Source organism: Eumetopias jubatus, unplaced genomic scaffold (genome assembly GCF_037043125.1).
Source record: "Eumetopias jubatus isolate StellerSeaLion01/CBP00866 unplaced genomic scaffold, mEumJub1_p1.0 scaffold_12, whole genome shotgun sequence".
NCBI lineage: Eukaryota > Metazoa > Chordata > Mammalia > Carnivora > Otariidae > Eumetopias > Eumetopias jubatus.
The window spans coordinates 34,066,676-34,091,319 of NW_028274818.1; the positions used below are offsets into that span (position 1 = coordinate 34,066,676).

Sequence of the window (24,644 nt, forward strand, 5' to 3'; positions counted from 1 at the left end):
GTGGCTGCACAGTCGGTGCCAAGTTCGGTACTTGCCACAGTCCTTGGGCCGCCGGGATGATTCTAGCTTGTACTGGCCTCTCTTTTCGTGAAGTGTTTGGTGTGAACTTGTGCTCATTCTTCTCCTCCTTCTCATGTTCTTGTAATCGCAAGGGAAAGCAAATGATCGTTTCCCCCCCCCCCAATTCCTCTCAGCTTCTCTTTGTAGGCCTTTTCTGGCATTTGGAAATGGGAGTCATTCGAGGAAGAGGGGGAGGGCGGGGAGAAGAAATGGGGACGGAAATCAGATTGAAACAGAAGTGGGACGGGATGAACAGGGAGGCTTTTTGTTTTGTTTTATTTCTGGGTTTTTTTTTTTTTCCTTTTTCTTAAAAAAAATTAAATAAAGTTCTCATTATTTCCCCAATATACATCAAATGAGTTTTCATGCAAAGCAGCAGTCAGAGGCAGAACTGTTCCCCAGTTCGTGCCTCTTGGCTTGAAGAACCACCTTCTCGGCGCCCCCTGCCTCTCTGTGGTTCGCTGTGGGTGGACGATGCCCGCTGTCTGTCCCTGCAGGAGTGGCGCTCATGGGCCGTGGCTGGCGTGGCGGGGAGGGGCCCTCCTCTCTCCCCGGGGTGGGGTCTCAGGGGATAGCAAGCTCTGGGGTCTGATCCCCTTCACTTGTCCTGCCTTCCGAGACTCCAAGTGTGACAGCTTTCCCAGGCCCCTCTTCCTGGGAACGTGAGGCTCCATCTCTCAGCTCTCGATGGACATAGCATTTAGGAGCTGCTCTACCTTGTACGCCAGCCGCTGTCGCCGGGCCTGCTCGTCCTGCTCCAGGGCCCCGATGAGCTGAGGAGCAAAAACAAAGGTGGAGGTAGAGGAAGGAATTTAGGAATTTAGGTAGAGGAAGCCATTGGCCGAATCCTTCATCCCTCTACCTGCCTTTCCGTTCTGCCCTAATGAACACAACCTGAGATACTATAAATGATTAACTGAATATAGGTATGTATGCACGTGTGTGTGTGTGTATGTACGTCTACATGTATATATCTTAAAACAATGTGTTTAAGACCATATTTGGCATATCTGACAAAGTGCTATGTAAATATTAGCTATTATCACCATTATTATTACTACTAATGCTAAGTTCAAGGACAATGCCAATGCATGCCTTGGGAATTCTCCGGAGCTGTCCTCTGCGCCCTCTGCTCATGTTAGGGCCCACCTGTGTACCTGAAACGTGACTGACAGCGTCTGCCCCAGCACAAGGAATAGTCTGATTCATTGTTTAAGAAAGGATGAAATTAATTGTACGACACTTTGAAAGGAACAACAATTATGTTATGAAAAGTGTTGTTTATTGTGTTAACAATGAGTACAAGACAACGAAATGTGTAAGAAAGCTCTGGATGAATCAGGGAGAAGCTGCCGTCTAAGGGAGTGGTAATGAGTTTCGAGCTCACGGGTTTCTGACTCCATGACTACGTTGTCTGAATTACCCTCTGTTGCTGTTATTGGAGGGCTGAGCCAGGTGTTCCGGGTAAGTGCCATCCTGGCTGCGGGTGGCTCTCCGTCCCCTCCCGGACCCTGCCTACCTCTTCGCTGTACTTGCTGACGTAGGAGTAGATCTCGTTGAGGGCACTCAGCATATTGAACTCCGAAGCGTGCAGACGGGACTGCTCAGCCAAGTAGGCGTTCATGTCCTGGTCACTGATGGCAGGCAGCTTGGCGATGTCCGCGTAGTATCTGCCGTAGAGAGGACAGGCTCCTTAGCGGGCACCCGGCGCCCATTCACCTACAGGACTCTGACCTCAGGCCCCTTGAGAGCACCGGATGTCCCTAGTTGCTCCTGCCTCCCTTTTTCCCTTCTGATGTGTCTTCCTCTGGCTCCTTGCCTCAAGCTAAAGGTTGAGGCCTAGAGACTGGTGCTCACTACGCCAGACTCCATCCAGCTGGGAGCTTCCACTGCGGGGGCGGGGCCGGGGGCGGGGGCGGGGGCCGGGGGCGGGGCCGGGGGCCGGAATGCTTAAAAGCCCAGACTCCGACCAGACTCTGACTGGACTCCTTGTCTTCCAATCCCGGCTCAACTACTTGCTGGCTGTGTGACCTTAGGCAAGTTACTTAGCCTCTCTGTATCTCAGTCTCCTCATCAGTAAGATGGGGATGATGATAATATTTACTTTGCAGCTCCGTTTTAATGAGATGATACATAAAAAAAATCTTTATCACAGCACTGGTTGCTTAGCATGTGCTCAGTAAAAGGTAATCAGAATGATAATGATCTGACCTCCAAGGGCACAAAAGTTTCCCCTTCTCCCCCCAGCAGGAAGTTTGGATAAGGGAGAAGGATGGGAGCATGAGATCCAAAGGTACCACAAACACGGTTGTGGGTTGTGAGTCCTCAGTGAGGCCCTGTGATGGAGCGGACAGATGGGGGTGTGGGCCTGTCCTGGGGAGGGGCTACTGACCTCTCCACCCAGCTCTTGTAGCTGGGGATGTCCTTGGCGTAGAGCAGCTTGTTGGAGGGGGAGTCCTTGCCCAGCCGGTGCTCTGATGTGGAGCAAGAGTCCATGAAGGTCTGGGCCACCACGGACAGGCAGGCATCTGTGATGCTGCCCTTGTGGATGTCAAACACAAACTGGGGGTTCTTGATCACGTTCACCCAGAAGCGCAGAGGGAGGCTGTAGAAAAAGGCAGAGCAGACCTTGAGGGCCGAACCTCTGCCGCACCCTTAATGTTGTCCACGAATATTCCTCTTCCCCCTCTACAAATAAAACTTCTCTCCCCCAGGGCAAGGGAACAAAATCACTGAGAGCTGCTCCAGCCAGGACTGTGAATTTAGCCTAAGCTGTTCCTGACCCTGGGAAGAAAAGGAGGGGCACCATTGTACCCTAACTGGGCGCTGACCCTGAGCCTTAACCACCGAGGGGTAGATGTGGGTGGGTTCTGTTCAGTCCCCGGCAGCTTTTCCCAAAGGCCTCCATGCCCCCAGGGAAGCCCAAGGACAGAGAACTGCGCGATTTTCTCAGAGCTTCAGACAAAGCCACCAGACTCCTAGAGTCCCTTCGCAGTGCCCATGGCCATTGTGCTGAAGGATGCAGCCAGCAGGCCCAGGCGCTGCCTGGGAGCCCGCACAAAGGGGGCCACCTGTGCTCCCCGCCCAGCCTGGCCCCTTGTGCCACTTCCCAGGGCCGGCCAGGCCTGGTGGGGCTGAGGAGTGGGCCCCCCTGGGGGCAGCTCTTTCAGGGCTCTCCCCAGGGCTCTCTCCTCTCTGGGCAGGGGCAGGGGGAGGAGAGGAGGCCATTGTTGGCCTGCTGGGAATGAACTCACTGTAGCTCACAGTTTTTCCCACCCCAAGAGGAACTGAGCAGTTGTTAGGAGTGTTCCTTCTTGCATCTTGGGAATGTGTACAGAGGAGATGGGTTTTCTCTGCTCCTGCGGCCATGAGGAGGATCAGCCCACTGACTCCCCTTCAGAGGCAGAAGAGCCACTGTTTCTGTGCCTTTTCTGACTTGGCCTTCTCCTCCGGCTGCCTTCAGGGCCCTAACTCCTGGGCTCCTCTGTCGAGTGACCTTTGTTCCCTGGCTTGTCCTTCTGGTCTGAGATGGGGGTCCAGAAATCCAGCCTAACTCTCATCTCCCCTTCTTCACCTTCTCTTGAACCTCAAGGTTCCCAAACTTTCCCAAATGTCTCAGTCATGCCAAGTCTTGGGAAGATCCACTTTGCCCACTCCAAGTCCTTCCAGGATGACTTCTGCTTGTCTTTCTAAGGACCACAGGATCGCTCTTTCCTGCAGAGCTGCCCCGGCTGAGAAGTGACTCATCCCTTCCACCCTCCCATCCTCCGGTAGCTTTGAGGAGCTTCTAATATTCTTTCCGTGGACATTAGCTATTTGAGGTTTGGATAAGGGGACTCTTCCTGCCACAACTCCAGGGTAGGGCATTTCTATGACCTGGGCCTATCTAGCAACAGAAGGCAGCGAGATGGGGAGGATCCAGAACTTTCTCTTCATCTCCGTGAGATTGCACACTTCCAACACTGGGCTGGGGAGTCTTCCAAAGCAAAGGAGACAGCCATAGCCCTGCCCCTGGGAATGCAGACGCAAGGCCTGCCCCGGCGAAGCGCGCTGTGGGCTCCTCACCCGCGACCACCAGAATCTTCCCCATTTCACTACCCTGTGATCAAAGCTGCAGACTCCACAGGGCTAGCAACCACAGCATCTCGGAGAAGAAAGGATTATATGGGTTTGGGGTTGGGTTTTTCCAAAGTGTTTTGCTGGTTGCTAGGATTTTTTGATTCCCAAATAACAGCCGGGGCCCATCTGTGTCGGCTCTGTTTTCTGAGGAGATCGCTGACTCCAGACAGCTGTGTGGGCTGCCTGCCCAACCCAAATGCCTCCTCTCTCTGGGCTCTTGCCTGGAGGGACGTTTTTGACTCCGGCTCTGGGCCAGGCCCTGTCTGACCTGAAAGCCAGTCCTCAGCTCAGTCTGTGGTCTAGAGCTCAAACCCAGGAGAGAAGTCATCTGCTGGGGGCCTGTAGGAGCCCTTTCTCCCACTGCTGTGTGTGGCCGTGGGGGTTACCTTAGGGACGAGAGTCATGCCTAAAGGACATATCCCTCCTGCTGCTTCCCGAAACCCATGGCGCCGGGGTCATAACTTGGCCTTAAGGAATCAAGGTTGCCATGACATCCTCCTGGTTGGTGGGCTCAAGTCTGCATCAAGTGCAAGCTCTCTCCCCAGGGGTCTACGTTCCGTTCAGGGCTTCCCCTTCTCAGGAGGAGGTGTCTTCGGCTCTGCTTTGCCCAGAATGCCTGACGCTACCTGGCTTTGAAGCTCTGCAACTAGCTGTCTCCAGTGTGGCTCCTCGGGTTCCTCCAGCAACCCTTCTTGAGAACCAGAGGTCTCAGAGTCAGGGAGGAAGTGCTGCCTGGGAAAGCCTCTCAACCGGAAAGGGCAGAGCTCAAGCCCGTGTCCTGGTGCCGGGCCCTCAGCCAGGCAGGCCCCGCTTGGCGCCCACAGCCCGGGGACGACGTTGGCTCTGCAGAGCATATGTGCGCTGTTTGTTCTAGGAGCCTCGGATTACCCAGCCACCGCGACGAAAGGGCTCCCCCATCCCTCTGGTCCCTGCCGGCCCCACCTCCCACAGCTTGTGGCCTCTCCAGGCTGCAGCTAGGCCCCCTGGGCTCCCCAAGGGGTTACCAGTTGCTTTTCCAGGTGTGCCGCACATCTGTGTCGTGGATGCTGTGTCTGTCTGCCTGCTCATCCAGGAAGTCAAACATGTACTTGATGGCCAGGGGGAGAGCGCTGCCCCGGTGCACCGTGCTGAACAAGGTCTCAAACAAGTCGTCCACGAACTTCTGCAGGGTGCCCTGGGGGAGGGACGGGGTGGGGGGGGGACAGCGTGAGGGGGAGGTGGGGGTGCAGGCAGCAGACGGGCAGACCAGATGGTGCCTTGGACTGATCCTGCCTTGGAAATTTGTTGGCGGCGCCAGGCTGTGCAGACAGCGCGGTGGGGGTGGGGAGGGGGCCGTGGGGGTGTCGGGGAGATGGGAGGGACTGAAGAGGCTGCAGATTCCTGGGAAGAATCTCTCCTTCAACCTGCAGCCACGTGCCCCATCTATGCCTGTGTCCGTGCCAGGCGGGACCGGGCTCAGGGTGTGGGGCAGGAAGACAGTGAGGGCTCTGAGCCCCGGCTGCCCACGGGGACTGGTGGGCGCGTGCTGGGATGACAGCATGTCTGAAGAACAAGCTGGAGGACCCTGAGCCTCCTGGTGAAGAGGTTTGCCATATTCGTGGCCTGGGTGCTGCTGGTGAAGGGTCCAGATCCAAGAATACCCAGGCTCAGCCCCCACCCACAGGGCCCTGGAGGGTCTCTGGGCAGGAACAAGGCTGGCCCTGGGTCCCCCAGGCTACAGGTTCAAGGGACACACTTCTGAAGGTTCAGAACACATCCAGCCTTTTCTGGTGGCTCTGTTGGTCTCTTATTAGCATATTAGGAAAAGCAAAATTTAAGACATATGGTCTGAGGGTGTATTTCTATGTCCCTTTGGGGAGCAAGTCAGAGCTGTAATCTGGATGCCACTGTGGGAGAATTTCAGCAGCATTTTTGTGGGGTCAGTGGGGGAGAGTATTTGAAATCTGACCTCTGCTGGCAAAGATGGGCCATATGATTGCCATGCTTACAGGCACAGTTGTTCTCTGCTTGGGAAGCTGGAAGACAGCTTTAGATCTTAGCTTCCAGCACTGTGACTACCTCACCTCCATCAGCATTTGGGGGCCGATGGGATGGGGCAGGGAAGGGGGAGCCTTCTCTCCGATTACTGGCAGGACCTGGCCTTTGTGTTTTCTCTCTCACTGTGGCCAGAAAGTGGGTGGAAAAGCCCTCGACGGTGGAGGCTGGCCTATCTGTCCAGCTAACATCAGTAAGAAAACCCCAACATTTTCCTAAAAGGTACAGGGACCCAGAGATGAGAGCAGCTCCTCTGAAGAGTAATGGTGGTCTTGAGGGGTGGGCCAGGGGCAATGATACTATTGCAATTTTTGCCAAAAGGTAGAGAACAACAGTGGCCTGATCCTCTGGAAAGCCTGCTCTGGGACCTGGACCTACTCATCTGAATGGGTCCCCTTAAAGGACAGACTCCATGACATCCTTATGCTGGGGGGTGGGGGTGGAGGATGGGCAGGACATACCCCTCTAAGGAGCCCTCCCCAGGCTGGGCAGAGCAGGAGTTACCTTGGTGGCCAGTAGTCGGGTCAAGTAGATCTCAGACACCATCTTGCTGCCCCGGTCACCCTCCTTCTGGTCCCCATGGTCATGGTTCTTCACCAGATGCCACACCTTAACCCCGCTCTCCAGGTCTGGGGTGATCATTGGGGCTCGGGACCGCAGGCTGTCGGGGCTGCCTGTGTACCTGAAGGAGGAGTCTGAGGAGAAGGGGGCAGCGGAGGCTCATAAGACACTGATTTCACCATCCTTGCTTGTAGAATCCTTCTAGAATCTTTGCCCGCCTACTGCACTCACTCAGAATAAACTAGTTTCAGTTGGAAGAGGACCCCTGGGACCTCATATACGGTGGGTTATTTTCGATCCTTGGTTGGCATGAGGACAGAGGAGCCTGAAGCCTTTTCTTTAAAAAGAAGATTTAGAAATTCTGTGAGCTGGAGAGAGCCTTGAGAATTTGGGACCCCCCCCCCCCGATGCTTCCACAGCAGAGAATAATCAATAGGTAAAATGGCAGCTGAATATTTTCATAGGGGCTTTGATGAAAAATCTGGGTGCCGAGAAGCTATAAGCTATAATGCCCCCTCTTGGGAGTTAACGGGTCCTTCTTACTTGGGGCCTAGGGTATGGACTTGCCTAAGCCACTTTTGGAGCGGCGGGGCCCAGTCCTGAGGTGTCCTTTAGCTGGACTGCCCAAAGCCTTATTGCAAACACGAAAGCAGAGGAACTGGAGCAAGAGAGAGTGAAGCATGGTCACCTCATTGCCCAGCGGGCACTGGGGGCCCTCGCACCCTCGGGGTGGGTAGGCTAGGATGGCCCATCTACTGCCCCAATTGGGACACTTTTGAGAGTAAAGGGGGACCATTAACAACTCAGCCAGAACAACAGGTAAAAAACAGGGACTGGCAAGTAGGAACCCCCATCCACATGCCTCCCTAATTCCAGGCCCCTCGCACTCCTTCACCAGGTGGGGGCTGTCAAAGGAAGGGCGCACAGTGCATCCGTTCCCGCAGCTCTGAGGTCTCGGCCGCTCTGGGAATGACTGCTCTCGGGAGGAGGGGAAGCAAATGCACCACAGTCCTTGATTGGCGGAGGGCAGCTGCAAGGGCTGCTTGCTGTCGCGGGGGACTGTGAGGGGTCCCCGGGAGGTCACGGAAGCTGCCTCCAAGCTGCCCAGGCTACCTTCCTGGTCCTCACCGTATCTGCCGATGGGTGTCCGCGAGATGCTGGCAGAGGCTGGGATGTTGTAGGAGGACGTCTGTTTGGGGACCAGAGCCACCACCGATCTGTCTGACACCTGAGAAGGGTGCCAAAGGTACAGTGTGGGTGAACCAGGAAATGCAACTGTCAAGTACTTCTAGAAGGTAATGACATGGGTATGGGGTAGAGCACAAGGAGTTCAGGAACACTAAAAATAATATGGTTGCTACTCGCCAGGATGTCCGATGTGGTAGTTACTGGCCACCTGTGCCGATGGCGCGCTTGAAATTCAGCCAGTCTGTGTTGTCAGTGTCTAAACTACAACCCACTAACTGTAACATGAACTATTATGCTGTAAACGTGTAATACAAACTGGGTTTCAGTGACTTAGCCTGGATAGAATGACACAAATGATCTCATTAATAATTCTTCTGTTGATTCCATGTTGAAATGGTAATTATTTTAGAATCAACTAGGTTAGATAAAATACATTGTTAACACGAATTTCATCGGGTTGTTTTTACTTTTTAAATGTGGCTAGTAAAACATTTTAAGTTACACGTGTGGTTTGCATTATCTTTCTACTGGACAGCCAGGGCTAGACCCAGCCTCCCTTCAACCTGTGCATTTGTACAGTTACTCCCATTTTACAGGTGAGGAAACTGAAGCCAAGAGGGGCAAAGCACAGTCTTCCAAGTCACACAGAGACTACATGGTACAACCAATATTTGTAGCCCGGTCTGTCCCGGCTCCAGAGCACATGTTCTCCGCATTATATCCTAATTTGGGATTTTATTTCAAGTCATACTGGTCTGAAGCCCACTTTCCCTTTTGGCTCTGATTTCTTTCTGGCCTGGGTCCTATAACGCTCGGGCCACCTTGAGGAGTTTCCCCAACAGAGCAGCTGCTCTTGGGGAGTCAGAGGGAAAGACGGCGTGTTGCCCTGTCCTCTGTGAGGCGCCCAGACTCAGCACCCAGCCTGGAGGGAAAGGGCTGATAAATGAGGAGCCATACTGAAGACATTTGGGGCCATTTTGTTTTAAGATTACCCTCCATCCAATAAAAATGGAGAATCCCCAGAATTGTGGCGATCCAATTAAACCCCTAACGCAGAGGGAATAAAATAGCTATAATAATGTTATGGGCCATAAAACATTCCTATTAAACCATTTTTTATTTTAACAATTTTTATGAACTTTATAAGTTTGATTTATAGCTGCACCAGTCGTAAAACCATCTTTCTGGGTCTTAAATTGTCAGTCCCTCTCTCCCACCAAAAAAGAATTAAATGTTGGGAAGTCAAACTATAAATGAACATTAGTGCTAACGAGATTCCATGATAGCCGGTTTTAGCAGTGGTGTTTAATTTTACCCTCCCTATAAATCTGAGGGAGCCCAGGAAGTTTTTTAACATCTCTTTGTTAATTAAGATTATGCAGATTTTCTCCTGTAGGGGCTTCCAGGACTTTTGACTCCAAGGAGGGTCACCAGGGGGCAGTGCTTTGACTTGGTGGGAGAAAGCTACAGGGCCCTGGGCTCTTGTGGGCGCGTGGAAGGGGCCCAGGCTGCATCACTCCGCAGCCGGGGCAGTTCCCTGGACCGCCAGTGGTCCGCACCATCCGCTCCAGCTCTGGAACTGAGCAGGGGGGCGCCTCTCCACTTCTGTCTTTCAGGAACTCTCCTTGCCACTGACAGCCTAGAAATAATTCTCTGAAAGCCTGACAGAGGCAGGGGATGATACTCCCAGGAAGAACAGATTACATTCTTCATGTATGGTTTGTTGTCACCTGGAGGATTCACAAGGTGACTCGAATGACCACAGTTCAACCCAATTCCGGGTCTTGTCACTAAATCACTAAATCTCTCGTCTTCAGTCCTAGCCCTTCTTTCTCTTGACCGACAGGTGGTGCAAATCCATGGTCAGGCTGCCTGGCTGGGTCAGACTTCGGCTCTGCCACTTACTAGCTACGGGACCTCAGCGAAGTCAGTTAACCTCTCTGCGTCTCTGTTATTTCATTTGTTTATGGGGATAATAAGAGCATCTAGGTTTGTCGTGAGGCTCAAAGGAGTCAGGACACAGGAAGGCTGACAGCAGTGCCTGGCACCCAGTGGGCATTCAGTGAGTGCTGGTATCAGTGTTGTTATTATGAGCATCACCGTCATCACTGTCCCCCAAAGGGAAGAATAATCCCTGTTGTTCCCTGTCACTCAGGGCTAGCATGTGGGAAGTACCTTGCACTCGGGAAAGCTCAGTAAATATTTGAGGAATGAATGAATACATGAATGAGAAATGACATTGGGGAATTGAAAGTGCTTTGTATGATGAGCACTGGAAGAGCAGAATATTCCATTCTGATTGGGAGCCTTAGGATGGACAGCCCAGTAATAAGCGTTAGGGCATCACAGACAGAAAAGAAAGGCCTCCCTCCTGCCCTTGAGAAACTTCTGATTCGAAGGCACAGTGCTATTCTCTTTTGTGCTTTCTTCTTCAGCTCAAACTGGTTCATTACAAGTGTTCTCCAGGATGCACTAAGCGCTGTGTGAAGCGGGTGGGGTGGAATCAACGGCGGGGGGGGGGGGGGGGGCGGGCAGGGGGCTCTAACTACCCTGGGGGCAAGTCTGCATCCTATGTACCTCACCTGCTATTTCTAATTCTCCCCACCACCTTCACAAGCCAGATGTCACCTTGCAGATGAGGAGCCCAAGTTTGCAGGAGGTTAAAGTCACCCCACCAGTGAGTGGAGAAGCAGGGGTTAAAATATGGCTGGCAAAGCCTTGAACTCTTCTCAGACACCACACTCAGTCCATCTGGGGCTGGGTGCAGTCAGGGTTGGGGGGCGGCAAGGAGGATGGAGCCTGGAGAGGGAGGTTTCTGAGGCTGCCCCAGTGCCCCCCACCAGCTTCCTCTGTACCTCAGAGCCTCCCAGCCAGCTCCTATTGGACCCCCGGTGGCCTGGTCCATGGCAACTCCATGCTCGCCAGTCTAGCCTGCCAAGCCCCCCGTCCCCTCCCCGTGTGAGGCCAGGACAGAGGAGGATGTTACTAATCAGGCAATCCCGTAGGGTCTTGCAGCCTGAGGCGCTTCTTATGGTTGGTTTAATTTCCCTCAGTGTCTCTCATTTCCAGCTTCTATTTTAGTATTTTCCCCGAATCCCAGCCAGCCTACCTGTGCTTAATCTTACAGAGACCCCCAGCCATGAGTAGTCACCATGGGAGGGAGGGGGAGGTGGGAACAGATCCCTCCTAGATCTTTTGTTCTTTTGCTGGAATTCTTTTTTTTTTTTTTTTTTTGGTCATTCATTCAGTGCCTCTGCCAATGTGCTGAACACTTTCTCTCCTGTCCTGAATCTATTCCACACGACTTTATGGGGCGGGGATCACTTTGAACTCCATTTTACAGATGAGAAGGGAGAGAACTTAATTTCACCAAGGACACCAGCTAGTAAGTGGCAGAATGCAAGAGCTGAAGACAAATCTATCCAATCCCCAGCTCTATGGCAGGTGAGTAGCGGAAGGTGTGTCGGTAAGATGCTGAGGACAGAAAGCCACAGATCCCTATGGTCAATGACCTTACGGAGGACCTCACAATATGCAATTTTTCTGTGGACATGGAAGGTACACAGGAGAGAAGTGCCTCGACCTACCCAGACCAGTTAAATCAGTTTCTCGGGGTAGAGTCTGGGCGTTCATGTTTTTTTTTTTTTTTTTTAAGATTTTATTTATTTATTTGAGAAAGAGAGCAAGCTGGAGAGAGAGAGAGAGAGAGCGAGCACAAGCAGGGGGAGCGGCAGGCAGAGGGAGAAGCAGGCTCCCTGCTGAGCAGAGAGCCCTGATGCAGCCTCAGGACCCTGGGATCATGACCTGAACCGAAGGCAACGCTTAACGACTGAGCCACCCTGGCGCCCCATGGGCACTCATGTTTTTAACAAGTGTCCTAGTGATTCTAATGGGTAACCATGCCTGAGAATCTCCGATTTAGATTCAGAGGGAGGAGGCAAGGGGAGATGGCTTCCAAGGGCTTGAGAGCAAACCCTGGAGTGAAGGGAACAATCTGGGGAGTCAAAGGTCGTGGTGCAAAGCCCCTGCCCTCACCTGATAATGCATCAGCGTGTTCAGCCGCTTCCAGTCGCCCTCAATCTTGGTAGTGATGTCCTCGTCTTGCAGCACGACCCGGGCGATCCGGCCTTGCCGCCACTCTGGGTGGAGGGGGTGGTGCAGGTAGTAGTGTGAGTGGGCGGGGGGGGAGGGGCTGGGAGTCAGGGTCACCCGGTCCCGCCTCCTCTAGCGACCTGGCAACGCCAGCTCCAAGCTGGTGCCACCCATAGTGCTTAGAGACGTCCAGGGCTCCATGGGGTCAAGAGAGCTGGGGAGAAGTGTGGGCAGGCAATGTCCCAAGAGAAGTACTTCCTGTGGTCCCTCACCTGGGCAGGACCTAGTCATGCCCCCAGGAGGGGCCTGGGCAGGAAGGGGCTTCCCATTTTTCTCACCCCATCCCATCCCATCCCATCGCCCAAATGCCCTCCCGGAAGCCACTTTTCAACCCCATGCCCCCCATACTCCAAGGCCAGGCCTCTTACCCAAGTCCATGTCAACGGCCCTTGGCCGCTGGGAGTAGGGCACGTTCTTATAGACAGCATCGAGGATCTTCTCCTTGACCTGTGTGATGGTGTCACAGTTTAACACCTTCACTGGGATCTCTGGACTGTTCTCGTTGTCGGGGTTGACGCAGTTCAGGATCTACAAGGATGATAGAGGGGGAGCGGGATGGGAGTTTGAGGGGCTGCTTGAGGGAGAGGGAGCAAGGCCCTGGAATCTCTTTCCAAGGCTTATCCTCCTCACAGGAGAAATGGCCGTGCCTCAGTATCTCTTGCTTTCCTGCCATCTGCCAAATGACAACCTGAGTCATGCCTATGCTTCTCAAAGAACTGAGACTCCGCTTTCTAGCCCCTGGTTGGCTTGGGGGCGACTGGAATCCTGGGACCAGGGGTCCCAGGGGTTTAGAGATGGCTCCAGGTGTATCAAGGGCTGACCACCCACTTCCCAAAGCCTCTGTATTAGGAACTAGCAAATTCATCTTCTTCCCCACAATGCTAATTTCCCCATACCTAATGGAGGGTGCTCTGCCCCTGGCCATAGCAAGCATCTAGGGTAAACTGAGGCAGACAGAGCTCTTTGGGCCCACCCAGTGAGATGGGGAGGGGGAACCCAGGCGTGTATGCCCCGCTCTTGGAACACTTAGCATAGCCTTTAGACTCGCTCCCATGCTGTTTCCCAGCCTCTTTGTTGACCACTCGGATTAGCTTTGTGTATGAAGCAAAGGCAGGAGGTCTGCCGAGTCCCCTGAGTTCCCTGCCTCCTCACCAGGGTCTTGTACTCGATCTGCTGCCGGATGAGCTTGTCTTCACTCAGAGAGTAGCGGGCCTCACCCGTGATGGCGTCGATGGGGCCCTTCTCCATCTGCTGCTTGATGGCGCAGTAGAGCATGAAGAGGGGCTCCCCCGCGCACTCCTGTGGGCACAGGCAGGGCACAAGGGGTGGGCTGGCACCCGTCTCCTCCTCCCCCTCTCCCGGCCAGGCTCCTTGGCCCGCCTTGCTTTGGAGCACCCCAGCCGGGCAGCTTCCTATTCCCGAGGGGTGCCCATGCAGGCCTGATGGCCAGGCTTGGGGCAGCAGTCCCTCGTCTTGCTCTCAACTCTAGGCCCCTGCTCGCTCCCACTCTCACCTTCAGGAACTTGTGCAGGAGGAAGGCAAACCAGTTGGTCAGCATCTTCTCAGCTACAGACTCTGTCCTGGGGAGGGAGAAGGGATGTGAGGGGCAGTCCTTTATGGAGGGGTCTCGGAGAGGGGGTCTGGCTTGTGTGCACTGTGGTCCAAGAGAGCAACAGGGCATCAAAGGGCACAGAGCTGGGAGCCAGAACACCAGAGTTGAAAGTGTGACCTTGGGCCAGAGGCTTTTTCTTCCTGGGCCTCAATTCCTTGTGGAAATGAACTGGTGCTCCGGGTCTGCAGATGAAGGCACCAAGGACCCCATTTCCACAGGGCTATCAATTTCTAGTTCTTCCTACTTCCTGCTGGCCTCAGGATGAGAAACAGTGTTTCTCTGTCCCTTTGGGATTCCTTGCATGCCTGAATACTCCATTTTCATACCCAGGAGGTCCCTGGTACGTGCCCCTCCAACCTCTCAGAATCAGACTGCCTGAATTCCAATCCTGACTCTGCCACATACTGGCTGTGGGACATTGGGCAAGTCATTTCATCTCTCTGGGTTCATTTTCCCCATCTCTAAATGGGGACAATGATAATAGTGTCTACCCCTCAGGGCTGTTGTTAGAATTGGATGAGTTAACATATATGTAAAGTGCTAAGAATAGCATCTGGCCCCCAGTAAGCACTATTCTGTAAGTCTTGGCTGTCATTCTTGCTGTCGTGTGGGGTCATGGATCCCCAGCCGCTCAGGGGGAGAGCAGGGGACATGAGTGCTTAGCAGACAGGGGATCTGCTTCTGCAAACACCAGCCCTCCCCACCCCCTATCCTGGGCTGCAGATCTGGGGACTCAGGAACAAAGCCGCTGTGACAGACCCTCAGTAATGGGGATGCCGAGGGGTATTTTAACACCCCACACATGGTGCAAATTATACCCTCTGGTTGCAGTAAATCCCAGGCATTTGCCAGGGCTGCTCAGCAGTCTGGGCCTGGGGGGGAGTGACAATGGCAGAAGAAATTGTAGCTTTGTCCCCTGGCCCCTCCCAGCACCCTCTTCTGCATTGTGCCTGAGATTAGCTCTAATTTAAATACAACAGTTCTTAATGAGAGTTTCTAATGCTCAGATTGGCAGGATGGGGGCTCAGTGCTCATGAAACAAAGACATTCTTCCTCCCTCTTCACCCCACGTGGGTCTGGAAGCCTGAGACCTCAGCTAGGAGCAGGCTAAAGAGGGGGGTGGAGAAATGGAGGAGGCACATTCCAACCCCTGCTACCAGAGGAGGTCCAGAGCTCTGCTCAGCTCCCTGGGGCCTCCAGGGAGGGTGGGCTCAGGGAATGGATGCCAAGGTCTCCAGCCTTCTCTCCTGCCAGGAAAAATGGCACCTGGGGAGGAGGCATGTGCTGGCTGCTGGTGATTCAGATCCTGGAAACTGGGCGCAGAAGGGATAGGCCACACCAAATCTCCAGCCCGCCGAGAAGGAAATGTTCTCTAAGTGCGCTGTCCAATATGGTGGCCAGCGCGTGGTGACTGAGCCCTCGGCACGCGGCTGGCACGACCAAGAACTGAACGTTACATTTTATGTCATTTCAGTTCATAGCCACAGGTGGCTACCGTGTTGGGCAGCGCGGCGCTATAGGCCCCGGGAGGGAGGGAGGGAGGGAGACCGGGAGACGGTGTTCCTGCTGCCATTTCATCGGTGGGGAAGCTAAAGAGCAGAGAGGCCACGTCACGGGCCCGGGAGCGCACCGCTAGCAGGTGGCCGAGCTGGGGCTCGAGCGGAAGCCCGGTCTCCTCCATCAGGCTGAGCAGCGGCGGACACGGCCGCCAGGGGCCCTGGGGAGCTCAGGCTCCGTGCTGTGAGGGGCGGCGCGCGGGCTCAGGACATGGTGCGTGGGGTCTCATCTGGGGGTGGGGAGCCTGTCGTGCTGCTCCAGCTAGGCCCTGCCGGCCAGCCCGGGACACCCGCCGCCCTCCCCGCCCCCGGCCGCGGGGCCGACCTCCGCAGCAGCAGCTTTGGGTGGTTCTTGTTCTCCAGGTTCTTCTCGATGAGATCCGAGAGCAGCTGCTTGAGGACATCGGTGGCATACTCCAGGCGGCCCTGCAGGCCCGTCATGATGAGCGAGGCCACGTTGCCACGGTCGCGCATGGAGAAGCTGCGCTGGAGCTCTAGGGTGCGGATGAAGGTCAGCAGGAACACCTTGTTGTTGATGAGCTGGGCGAAGAGCTTCAGGGCCTTCTCCACGTGCTGCTGCCCGTTCCCCTGTACCTGGGGTGGGCGGGAGGGGCGCGCCCTCAGAGGACAGCCTCCCGCCTCCCCGTCCGGGCTGGCACTGAGGGTCTTCTGGCGAGAGCAACAGGACTCTCCAACCGCCTGGCTACAACCACCCCCCCCACCCCCCCCCACCCCCCCGCCCAGGAATGGCTGGTCTCTGAAGTCTCTGGTCTGCTCCGCCCATCCACTGGGTTGGGGGGCCTGGCTCCAGGCAGAGCCCTCTGAGGGGACGCCGTCCATCTGATTCTTCCAGGGAGTCAGTAGGAGATACTCCATCAGACTTGCTTGGTTTACTAGTCTCCATTTAATCCTATCTGCCCTGATTTATTATCTTCAGTAAAACCAACACGTGAATAAACAAGCCTCCCAGAATCATATGTCCTTTCTGTAAGCCACCTTAAATCCATTTGAGAATATGGCAGGATCTTAGTCAATTAATTTAGTCATTAATTAAAAAATGACAATGAGCCTTCCCCTGGAATCATCCCAAAGAGACGGCATGCCCCCCTTGGCCGTGATCTGCCCGTTGTGGTGATGCTGTTCCCAGCTGTTTCTCCTCATCCCTCCTGACCCTCCTCTGAGCTGTTGGGCCCCATCTGCATTTCCCCGGACACCCAGGCCCCGCGCTCCGGCTGGCTGACTCGGGGAAGGTGGCAGGCATTACCTCCAGCTCCCGCAGCACGGGATGGTCCTCAATGCCAGGGAACAGAACTCGCATAGCATAGGTGCGGTAATCCAGATAGGGGATTCCCGAGCGGTCCAGGTCACTGGTCAGCTCATTGATGTCTGTCTGGAGCTCAGCAAAAGCTATGCAAGTGCAGGGAGACAAGGAGGCTCAGGAGGGCACCCCGCGCAGGGGAGGGGGAAGGCAGGAGAAGACGTTTGTGAAGGAGGGGTGGGCCTGGGGTGTAGAGACAGGGAGCGTTGTAGGGACGCGTCTCCAGAGGGGTGCGATCTCTCCAGGCCTCCTTTCATAGGTGGTGGGCATGTGGGTGATTTCTATGTTATTTCCTCTTCTATGCTGATGCATAATTTTGACGTGTCTTTCTATGTATTGTAATTGTAGTTAAAACAAAGAAAAGGGAAGAACACTATGATTTGGGTCATGCATGAGCCTGCAGGTTCCGGAAACAGCTGAGAGGCAGTGGCCAAGGGGATGAAGTGAAGACAAGAACAGGCAGCTTTGCTCCCCTTTTTTTCCCAAGCAAGAGTATCAATCAAGATGCAAAAACCCTGGGCAAAAATGAACATGAAAACTACCACGAGATACCACTTCACACCCATTAGGATGGCTATTATAGAAAAATGGAGGGGCGCCTTGGTGGCTCAGTTGACAAGGCACCGGATTCTTGGTTTCGGCCCGGATTATGATCTCAGGGTCCTGAGACTGAGCTCCGAGTTGAGCTCTGTGCTCAGCGGGGAGCCTGCCTGAGATTCTCTCTCCCTTTCCCTCTGCCCCACCCCTCCTCCCGCTCATGTGCACACACGCTCTCTAAAATAAATAAATAAATAACATTTTTTTAAAAGAAAAAATGGACAACAAGTACTGGAGAGGGTGTGGAAACATGGGAAATTTTGTGCATTGCTGGCGGGGGTATAAACTGGTACAGCTGCTCTGGAAACCATATTTGGTGGTTCCTCAAAAATAAACACAGAGTTACCATAGGACCCAGCAACTCCACTCCCAGGTATCAACGCAAGAGACGTGAAAGCAGGGACTTAGATATTTGTATACTCATGTTCGTAGCAACATTATTCACGCTACTGAAAGGTGGAAACAACCCAAATCTGTCCATGGACAGATAAATGGATAAACGACATGTACGTACATTCAACGGAGTATTACTCAGCCTTAAAAAGGAAGGAGATTCTGACGCACGAAGCTTTAAGATGCCGAGTGAAGTAAACCAGACACAAAAGAACACGCACTGCATGATTCCACCTACAGGCAGCTTCTAGAGTAGTCAGCTTCATAGAGACAGAGAGTAGAATGGTGGTTGCCAGCCGCTGTGGGGGAGGGGCTGTGGGGGTTTGTGTTTAATGAGTACAGAGTTTCAGCTGCGGAGGATGAGAAAGTTCTGGAGATGGATGGTGGGGACGGTTGCACAACAATGTGAACGCACTTAATGCTACTGAATTGGAGGAAGGAAGAGCCCTGGGGTGTAGAGACAGTGAGGTTAACCAATTTAAAAGGTAAATTTTATGTTATGTATATCTTAACACACGCACACATGCATACACACGTGCGCACGCATGCAGGGGACACTAAGAACACCAAGCCCAGCCTTGGGGCGTATCCCTCTGGTGGCAGGCATGTCTCCCAGATGCTCCCCTGCCCTGCCACCAGGAGAAGCCTTCCCCTTCTTGCCCCAGCCCAGCGCTTCCCTTTATTCCAGCAGAGGCCTTGTTCCTGATCCTGACATTTGCAGCAAGAGGAGAAATGTTTTGATTCCTTATTGAAATGTTTACTCAGAGAGCCTGCTGGGTCCTCAGCCTGAGGGGACGCCAGAGATACCTGTCACCTCCAGGCTGTGGTTGCATGGGAGATGGAAGAGAACATTCTCTACTCCCTCGTGCGTCCACAGCCAAGGACACCAGCAAGCGGCGGCTTTCAGAGCGCTCAGCCTGTGGCGCTGGTGGGAAACTAGCCCTGGGGGAGGCTAAGGCCACAGGCAGGTGGGGGATCCCTGCCTGCCCTTCCTGCCGCTGTTCCTGCGGCTTCCACATGCTCCCAGGGCAGCTACGGAGGACACGGGAGCTGGACTCCTATCTGGGGGGCTCTACAGGGTCTGAGAGAGCCACGCCTGGCTCTGTGGGGAAACAGAGGCCCTGAAAGGGAGAGAGAGGGGGTCAGCTTGGGGGTGAGTCAGGGCACAGGAAGGACCCGAACAAGGTGAGCAGGTCTGGGGCCTCACCTTGGGCATTCTCTTTTTATTTATTTATTTATTTATGTTTTTAGAGAGAGAGGGAGAGAGAGGTGGAGGGAGAGGGAGAGGGAGAGAGAGAGAACCTTAAGCAGGCTCCATGCCCAGCACAGAGCCCGACGTGGGGCTCGATCCCACCACCCTGAGATCACGACCAGACCTGAAATCAAGAGTGGGACACTTAACCGACTGAGCCACCCACGTGCCTCGCCACCCCCACCCCCAGGGGCATTCTTAATAGGACTTCTCTGGCTCTAAAGGCAAAGGGAGTTTCTGGGCAAACAGAGGCTTAGGGTGGGAGGGATGGCAATAGAGATGAGTTGTCTGGAGGGAGGCATTCATAAGGCTGGTGAAGAAAGATGGGGCCAGAAAGCAAGGAGGGGCTTCCACTTACCTTCCTTACACTCCAGGGCCACGCGGGACTCCAGGTTGTCCATCTGCATCTGGAGCCTCTTGAGAGTGAGGTCGTTTTCTCGAGACTTCCGCTTGTAGGCAATGAGGACGATGATGACGATGATGAGGAGGAGGCTGCCGCCCGCCGCGATGCTGACAATGGCTGGCAGGGTCAGCAAGCTGTCTGAGACGACACTCACCGAGCCAGGAGAGAACACTATCCCGCCCACGTGAACCTGTGCATTGCACACACACAGCCACTGTAGAGCGCTGGCATGCCATCGCATCCTTAGGTTTCAGAAAGAGCATGAAAGACCACAACCATACAAAACAGACTTGGATATGAAACAACTTCCTGCTTATTATCTGCCTGCCTTTTCTCGCGTTCTCCACTTTTACCCATTTCAGTGCAGAACATGGTGACAAGGAGCTATGAAGGAGCCTTACTTTATGACAGATCAGGCATGCACAGCGAGGAGAGGAGGAAGTCAGGAAAGGAAGGGGGTTCACTCACCATGACTTTGTGCTGCCCCGTGAGGTTGGGAGGCTCGCAGAGGAGCTGTGTCTCGGACACGGTGACAGCACATGGGGTCTCTCCGATCAGCACTGTGTAGTTGAGTTTGGCACCTCCAGAAGCGGGAGGGCAGAGGTTTTTGCCCTGTAGATAACAGTAATCGTAATAGAAATAATTGACACATGCGCGCAGAAGTTAATTGCCTATTACCAAAGAGATTAAAGAGGTGGGAGAAGGGCAGCCAAGCAAAAGCCAATAGATGGCTTCCTGGGAAGTTTTTGGGAGAAAACTTCAAACAGCCACAATTTAGAGAGCCAAAGGGAAAATGGGAGGAGAGAAAGAAAGGCAGGAAGAGATGGGGAAGAAGACAGGAAGGGGAGACCACACGTCTTGCAAGCTCAGAAGCCAGTACACAAGTGAAAATCTGGAGGAGGGCAGGTGGGATATAAACAAAAGTAACAAAACAGGTGGACAGATCGTACCAGGGAACCGTGACCTCTTGAAACGTGTGTGCCGGTTATGGTGGCCGGGGGAGGGACAATAAAAGGAAATGTTTACTTCCGATGCACTGCAGAACCCTGGGGTCCCAAAGCTCACAAGAACAAACAGAAATACAGTAAAGGGTTTCTCGAGAATCCCAAGTGCGAGATCTACGGCTGGGTGAGTCCATATCTATAAACAATCCCCCTTGGCAGGGAGCTAGTAGCTCTGCGAGTCCGCGTGCACACAAAGGTGAAGGGAAGGGCCAGGGGTGTGGGGGCCTGTCGCCATCACTGTGCGTGGCAGGCTACACTCTGCACATCCTACCTTCAGAATGATTGGGGATCCTGGCTTTTGATCCAAGACTCCAGTAGGGCTGAGCAGTTCAAAGGTTGGGTTGGGGTAGTAGATGAACTTAGTGTCGTTGTAAATGAGCAGGGACTGGACGTTGTTAAAGACGAAGCCAAACTCATCTGGCCGCTCCACGGCGTCCAGGCCGGGCCGGTAGTCCGTGGTCAGAGAGGGCGCCAGGCAGGTCAGGGTGGTGGTGTTCACGACTTTGCACACCTAGGAGGCCCAGAGTGGCAGCACTGAAATGAAGACTGAGCGAGGGTGGGGGGGTATCATGCTACTGCCTCCCACGCTGTTTGCTTTGGTGATCTTCATTAGATGGTGAGCCCCTTGAGAAAAAGGGCTGTGAAGTTTTTGAGGGGGGCATGCATTTTAACGTCATTCATTCATTCATTCATTCACTCGCCACCATTGTTCAAGTGCCTAGTCTGCCAGGCACTGTGCTAGGAGCCGGGGCCCTCTAGCGACATCATCGTCATCTGCAGGGGGAGACACAGGACCCAACATGCTTTATAACAGTCCTGGCGGGGGGCCTGGCGTGCAGAAGAGGCTGGAGGCCTCCCTGGTAAATGCATGAGCGGGTGTGAGAAACGCTCGGGTGGGCAAGGACCAGGTAGGGTGGGAGGACCTGTGTGTGGAGCGTGCATGGCCATGGCCTGAGGATGACTCAGGGACGCTGTCCCTTGGAAGAAATGAGTGTAATGTAATCTGAAACACGAGTGGGACTCACCTAGACAAGGAGAGGGGTGGGGTGTGGGGACAGGTTCCAGGCAGAGGGGAAGAGGGAGCATGGGATGTCTGAGGACACAGCAGGACAGGGGCAGTGTAAGGGGTGTGTGTGTGTGTGTGTGTGTGTGCGTATGCGCGCGTGTGTGCGCGCGCGTGTGCATGTGTGTGTGTCGGGAAGCAGGAAGTAGCATGAGATGAGCCCTCCACCAGGACCCAGTAGGTGTTCAGTTAATGTTTATTGAATACATTGATGAATAAAAAGAACCTTTCAACTCTTTGAACGTTCTATTCAGGATCTCTCTCTTCTGCTGCCTCACTTGGCACAAGGGAACAGCCCAAGTACTGACACTAAGTTCATCATAATGTCCTTTCTTTCTGGGTAGACCCTGGTGTCCCTACGAGAATCCTAGCTACTACGCTGGCCCTACTGAGCAGGGGCTGTGCAGCTCCCTCCTCTGGCGGTTTCGCTACAGGGCTGCCAAGGCAGCGGTCAGCCCCAAGGAGCCACCACTGGACCCCCACAGGGCTTGCGGACAAAACCTGGCCTCCCACCCCTCTCCTCCTGGCTTGTGCTCCGAGCGCCCCAGTTCGGGCTTCGGGTGTCCCGGCCACAGCCAAGGGCATCTGGGAGATCTCGGCCGCACAACTACACGCTGTCCTGGCAGGTCCACCCATGTGTGAGTCTGGCCAACAGACACACACACGGGCTTCATGTTCTGAAAACAAGACTGCGTGTGAAATTGCAGAAAAGCTGACAGTTGCACAGAGATGATGTCAGAACTCCGAGTCTAAGGATTAACCCCCACGTTCCAGAAGGAGTTGAAGAGTTTCCTCAGAACCGCTCACTGAGGGCCTCATGCCCTGTTGGAGGGCAGGGCCCATTCCCGCCCATTCCCGCCCTTCCCACGCAAACCGCAGCGGTCCCGCGTGAGACGGCCGGCCGGCCCCTTCGTGGTCCCGCTGCCGACGCTCTGGCACGAGGAACACGGTGGGGGGGGGTGGGGAGCAGTCAGGGAGTCTCGGACCCTGGACTCTGTGGGGCAGCGCCTCTTCCCTCTGCTCCCCCATCTCCGTCCGCGCTCATTCCGGCGCCCCGGACTGGACTCCTCTCTGAATAAGGAAATCATCCCTGAACAAGCAGCCTCTGTTTGCCTCCCGCCTGGCCGGTGCTGCATTGGCACTTTGTTTGCCAAACATTCCTTGGGGTTTTGTGGCCTTCGCGTTGGCCCTTCTCACTTCTCCCTGGGGCTGCTTCAAACCCCAGAGGCAGAGGGAGCCCCAGGGCGCCGAGGATGACCTGGGGCCCAGGCAGGGCCCCCGCGGGGCAGAGCCCTGCTCCCCCACCACTCCTGACAGAGAAGGCGCGGGGCAGCGATTATGAGTTTTCCAGGTGCGGAGCCAGGCTTGATGAAACCCGCACGCCAGGCCTCTCCTCCAGGCACGCTGGCCTGCAGACCCCGGGCAGGTCATGGCTGAGACCGAGGCCCCCAGCTCTCCACAGGGAGGGATTACTCCGCAGCTCCTGGAAATACGGAGGGCATGGGGGAGGGCGTAGGGTGGGGGAAATGCTTGGGAGATTCCTGCCCCGGGGGGCTGCAAGCGTACTCTGGTGAGGGGAGAGGGCACTCAGGACTTTAGTCTTTCCAGATGGAGGTCAGGGACAAGGAAGGCCTTCCCAGACCCGTGTTCTCTTCCGATGGCTTCCTGGGGACGAAGGCTGCAGGCTTTGGAGGTTAACCTCATAAGTCACATACTTACTCTGTACCACGTTAACTGGGTCTTTTACTTTCTGTATTTCTGATGCTGTGACATCTGGGGCCTTACTGACCTGGAGGACCTCCCCTCCCAGGGCCAGCCAGTGCCTAGAGACAGCAAACAACTTACCCGCCTGCCAGAGCATGCTGTTCTAATGTAAACCGATCAGTGCAGAGCCCACACCCCCCACCACCTCCTTTCACACGCAACTATCCACAGTGTCTAATCACACCAGGGCAAGTACCAGACAGCTAGGGACAGCCCCTGTGCCCCAGACCCCTGGAATGTGGTTCAGACCAGGCAATCCTAAACCTGCTTACCTTGCCTTGTCAGTTCCTTCCTGCAGAACTTCCTGCCATTGCCTTTTTCTCCCTCTGCTTCTACACGCCTCCCTGGCGCTTCCCACGCGCCCCTCCCCCGCCCCCGTGGCGTGGCAGGCCCCCTCCCCTGCGGCTCTATGAGTATAACAGACTGTCTTTCCGATGGCAGTTGTCTCCTGTTCTGTTGGCCCTGTCACACCTGAGTCATAACAGAACCTATGTTTTAAAACACGTACCTAATTTGTGTAGGGGTTTTATCCTTCCTGAGTGCGAGCGCACTGTTCCCATGGCCACCCCTCACCTTCCTTCCTTCCGCTTGGGCCCTGGAGTTTGACAAGGTGGTCTGGGAGCTACTGGGAGCTACTGGCCTCGGTCTGGAAGTGGAGTGGAGACATAGGTTCTTTTACTCATGGATCAGACTCTCCATCTGGGATAAGGAGACGTGTGCTCTCCTCACCCACAAAGCTGTGACCATGGTTGCTACTAAAGGTGTGATACAGGTATCCCCGCATGTCTGCCACGAGGGAATGTCGTCACCAGATCAGCAGCACCTCACCTGGTCTAGTCATGAAGAGTCCAGGTTTGGGGGATCCAGTTGGCCCTGCTACCAGCTACCTTTGTGGTTGGGGGGCAAGCCCTTACTCCTCTCTGGTCTTCATTTCCCCAGCTAGACAATGAAGGGGGGGGTGGGCGGGTGGACCGGAGGATCCCTGTAACCTTTTCAGATCTAGCCTTCAAACACTGTGCATTTTGTACCTTTTCTGCATTTCCTAAGGAAGCTTCTAGCATGCTGGGAAGCCTGTCAGGGATAAGAGGATAGATGCAGTACCATCTTTCCCATCTCCATCGCAACCTACTCAATCCCCTGAGGTCAGAGCAGTAATAATAGCAATTATACAATAAATAATGGCCATAATAGCATCTCCTGGACTATAATTATGAACACAATCGTGTTTCAGAAAATATTGGCTAACAAGACTGAGATGGAGCCACTAGAACCAAAAAAAAATTTATAATGCCATCTCAGACATTCTGCTTTTACGATCTAGAACTCCTTCAAAAAATCACAAAAATCCATAGCAAAAAAAAAAAAAATTAAATGACACAGCTCCGCATAGGGGAGTAAAGTCAAATGTTGCACCGACCATCTTGGCCACCGGGGTGGAAGGAGCTGCGTGCAAGTGACTAAGGTTTGCTGGCTGCTCACCCGGCGCCCGCCAAGGGCTGCGTGTTACAGGTCTGCGAGGAGAGTCTTATCATTAGCATTTACAGGCAGAGAATAGAGGATCACAGAGG

At 54.2% G+C, this 24,644-nt stretch overlaps 1 protein-coding gene across 1 annotated transcript in view; it reads right to left on the bottom strand.

Moving 5' to 3' along the window:
* Nucleotides 1-407: 407 nt before the first annotated feature.
* Nucleotides 408-24,644, bottom strand: part of PLXNA2 (plexin A2) — a 204,372-nt gene continuing 180,135 nt past the window's right edge. The window contains exons 18-32 of the mRNA XM_028125850.2: nt 20,521-20,760; nt 19,714-19,857; nt 19,201-19,435; nt 16,547-16,689; nt 15,608-15,876; nt 13,628-13,694; nt 13,267-13,413; nt 12,483-12,642; nt 11,998-12,101; nt 7,903-8,002; nt 6,718-6,908; nt 5,184-5,353; nt 2,453-2,665; nt 1,580-1,730; nt 408-833 (exon numbers count right to left, since the gene is read on the bottom strand). Of these exons, the coding sequence (XP_027981651.1) occupies nt 738-833; nt 1,580-1,730; nt 2,453-2,665; nt 5,184-5,353; nt 6,718-6,908; nt 7,903-8,002; nt 11,998-12,101; nt 12,483-12,642; nt 13,267-13,413; nt 13,628-13,694; nt 15,608-15,876; nt 16,547-16,689; nt 19,201-19,435; nt 19,714-19,857; nt 20,521-20,760 (2,430 nt within the window). The 3' untranslated portion in view covers nt 408-737. The remainder of the gene's footprint in view (nt 834-1,579; nt 1,731-2,452; nt 2,666-5,183; nt 5,354-6,717; nt 6,909-7,902; nt 8,003-11,997; nt 12,102-12,482; nt 12,643-13,266; nt 13,414-13,627; nt 13,695-15,607; nt 15,877-16,546; nt 16,690-19,200; nt 19,436-19,713; nt 19,858-20,520; nt 20,761-24,644) is intronic.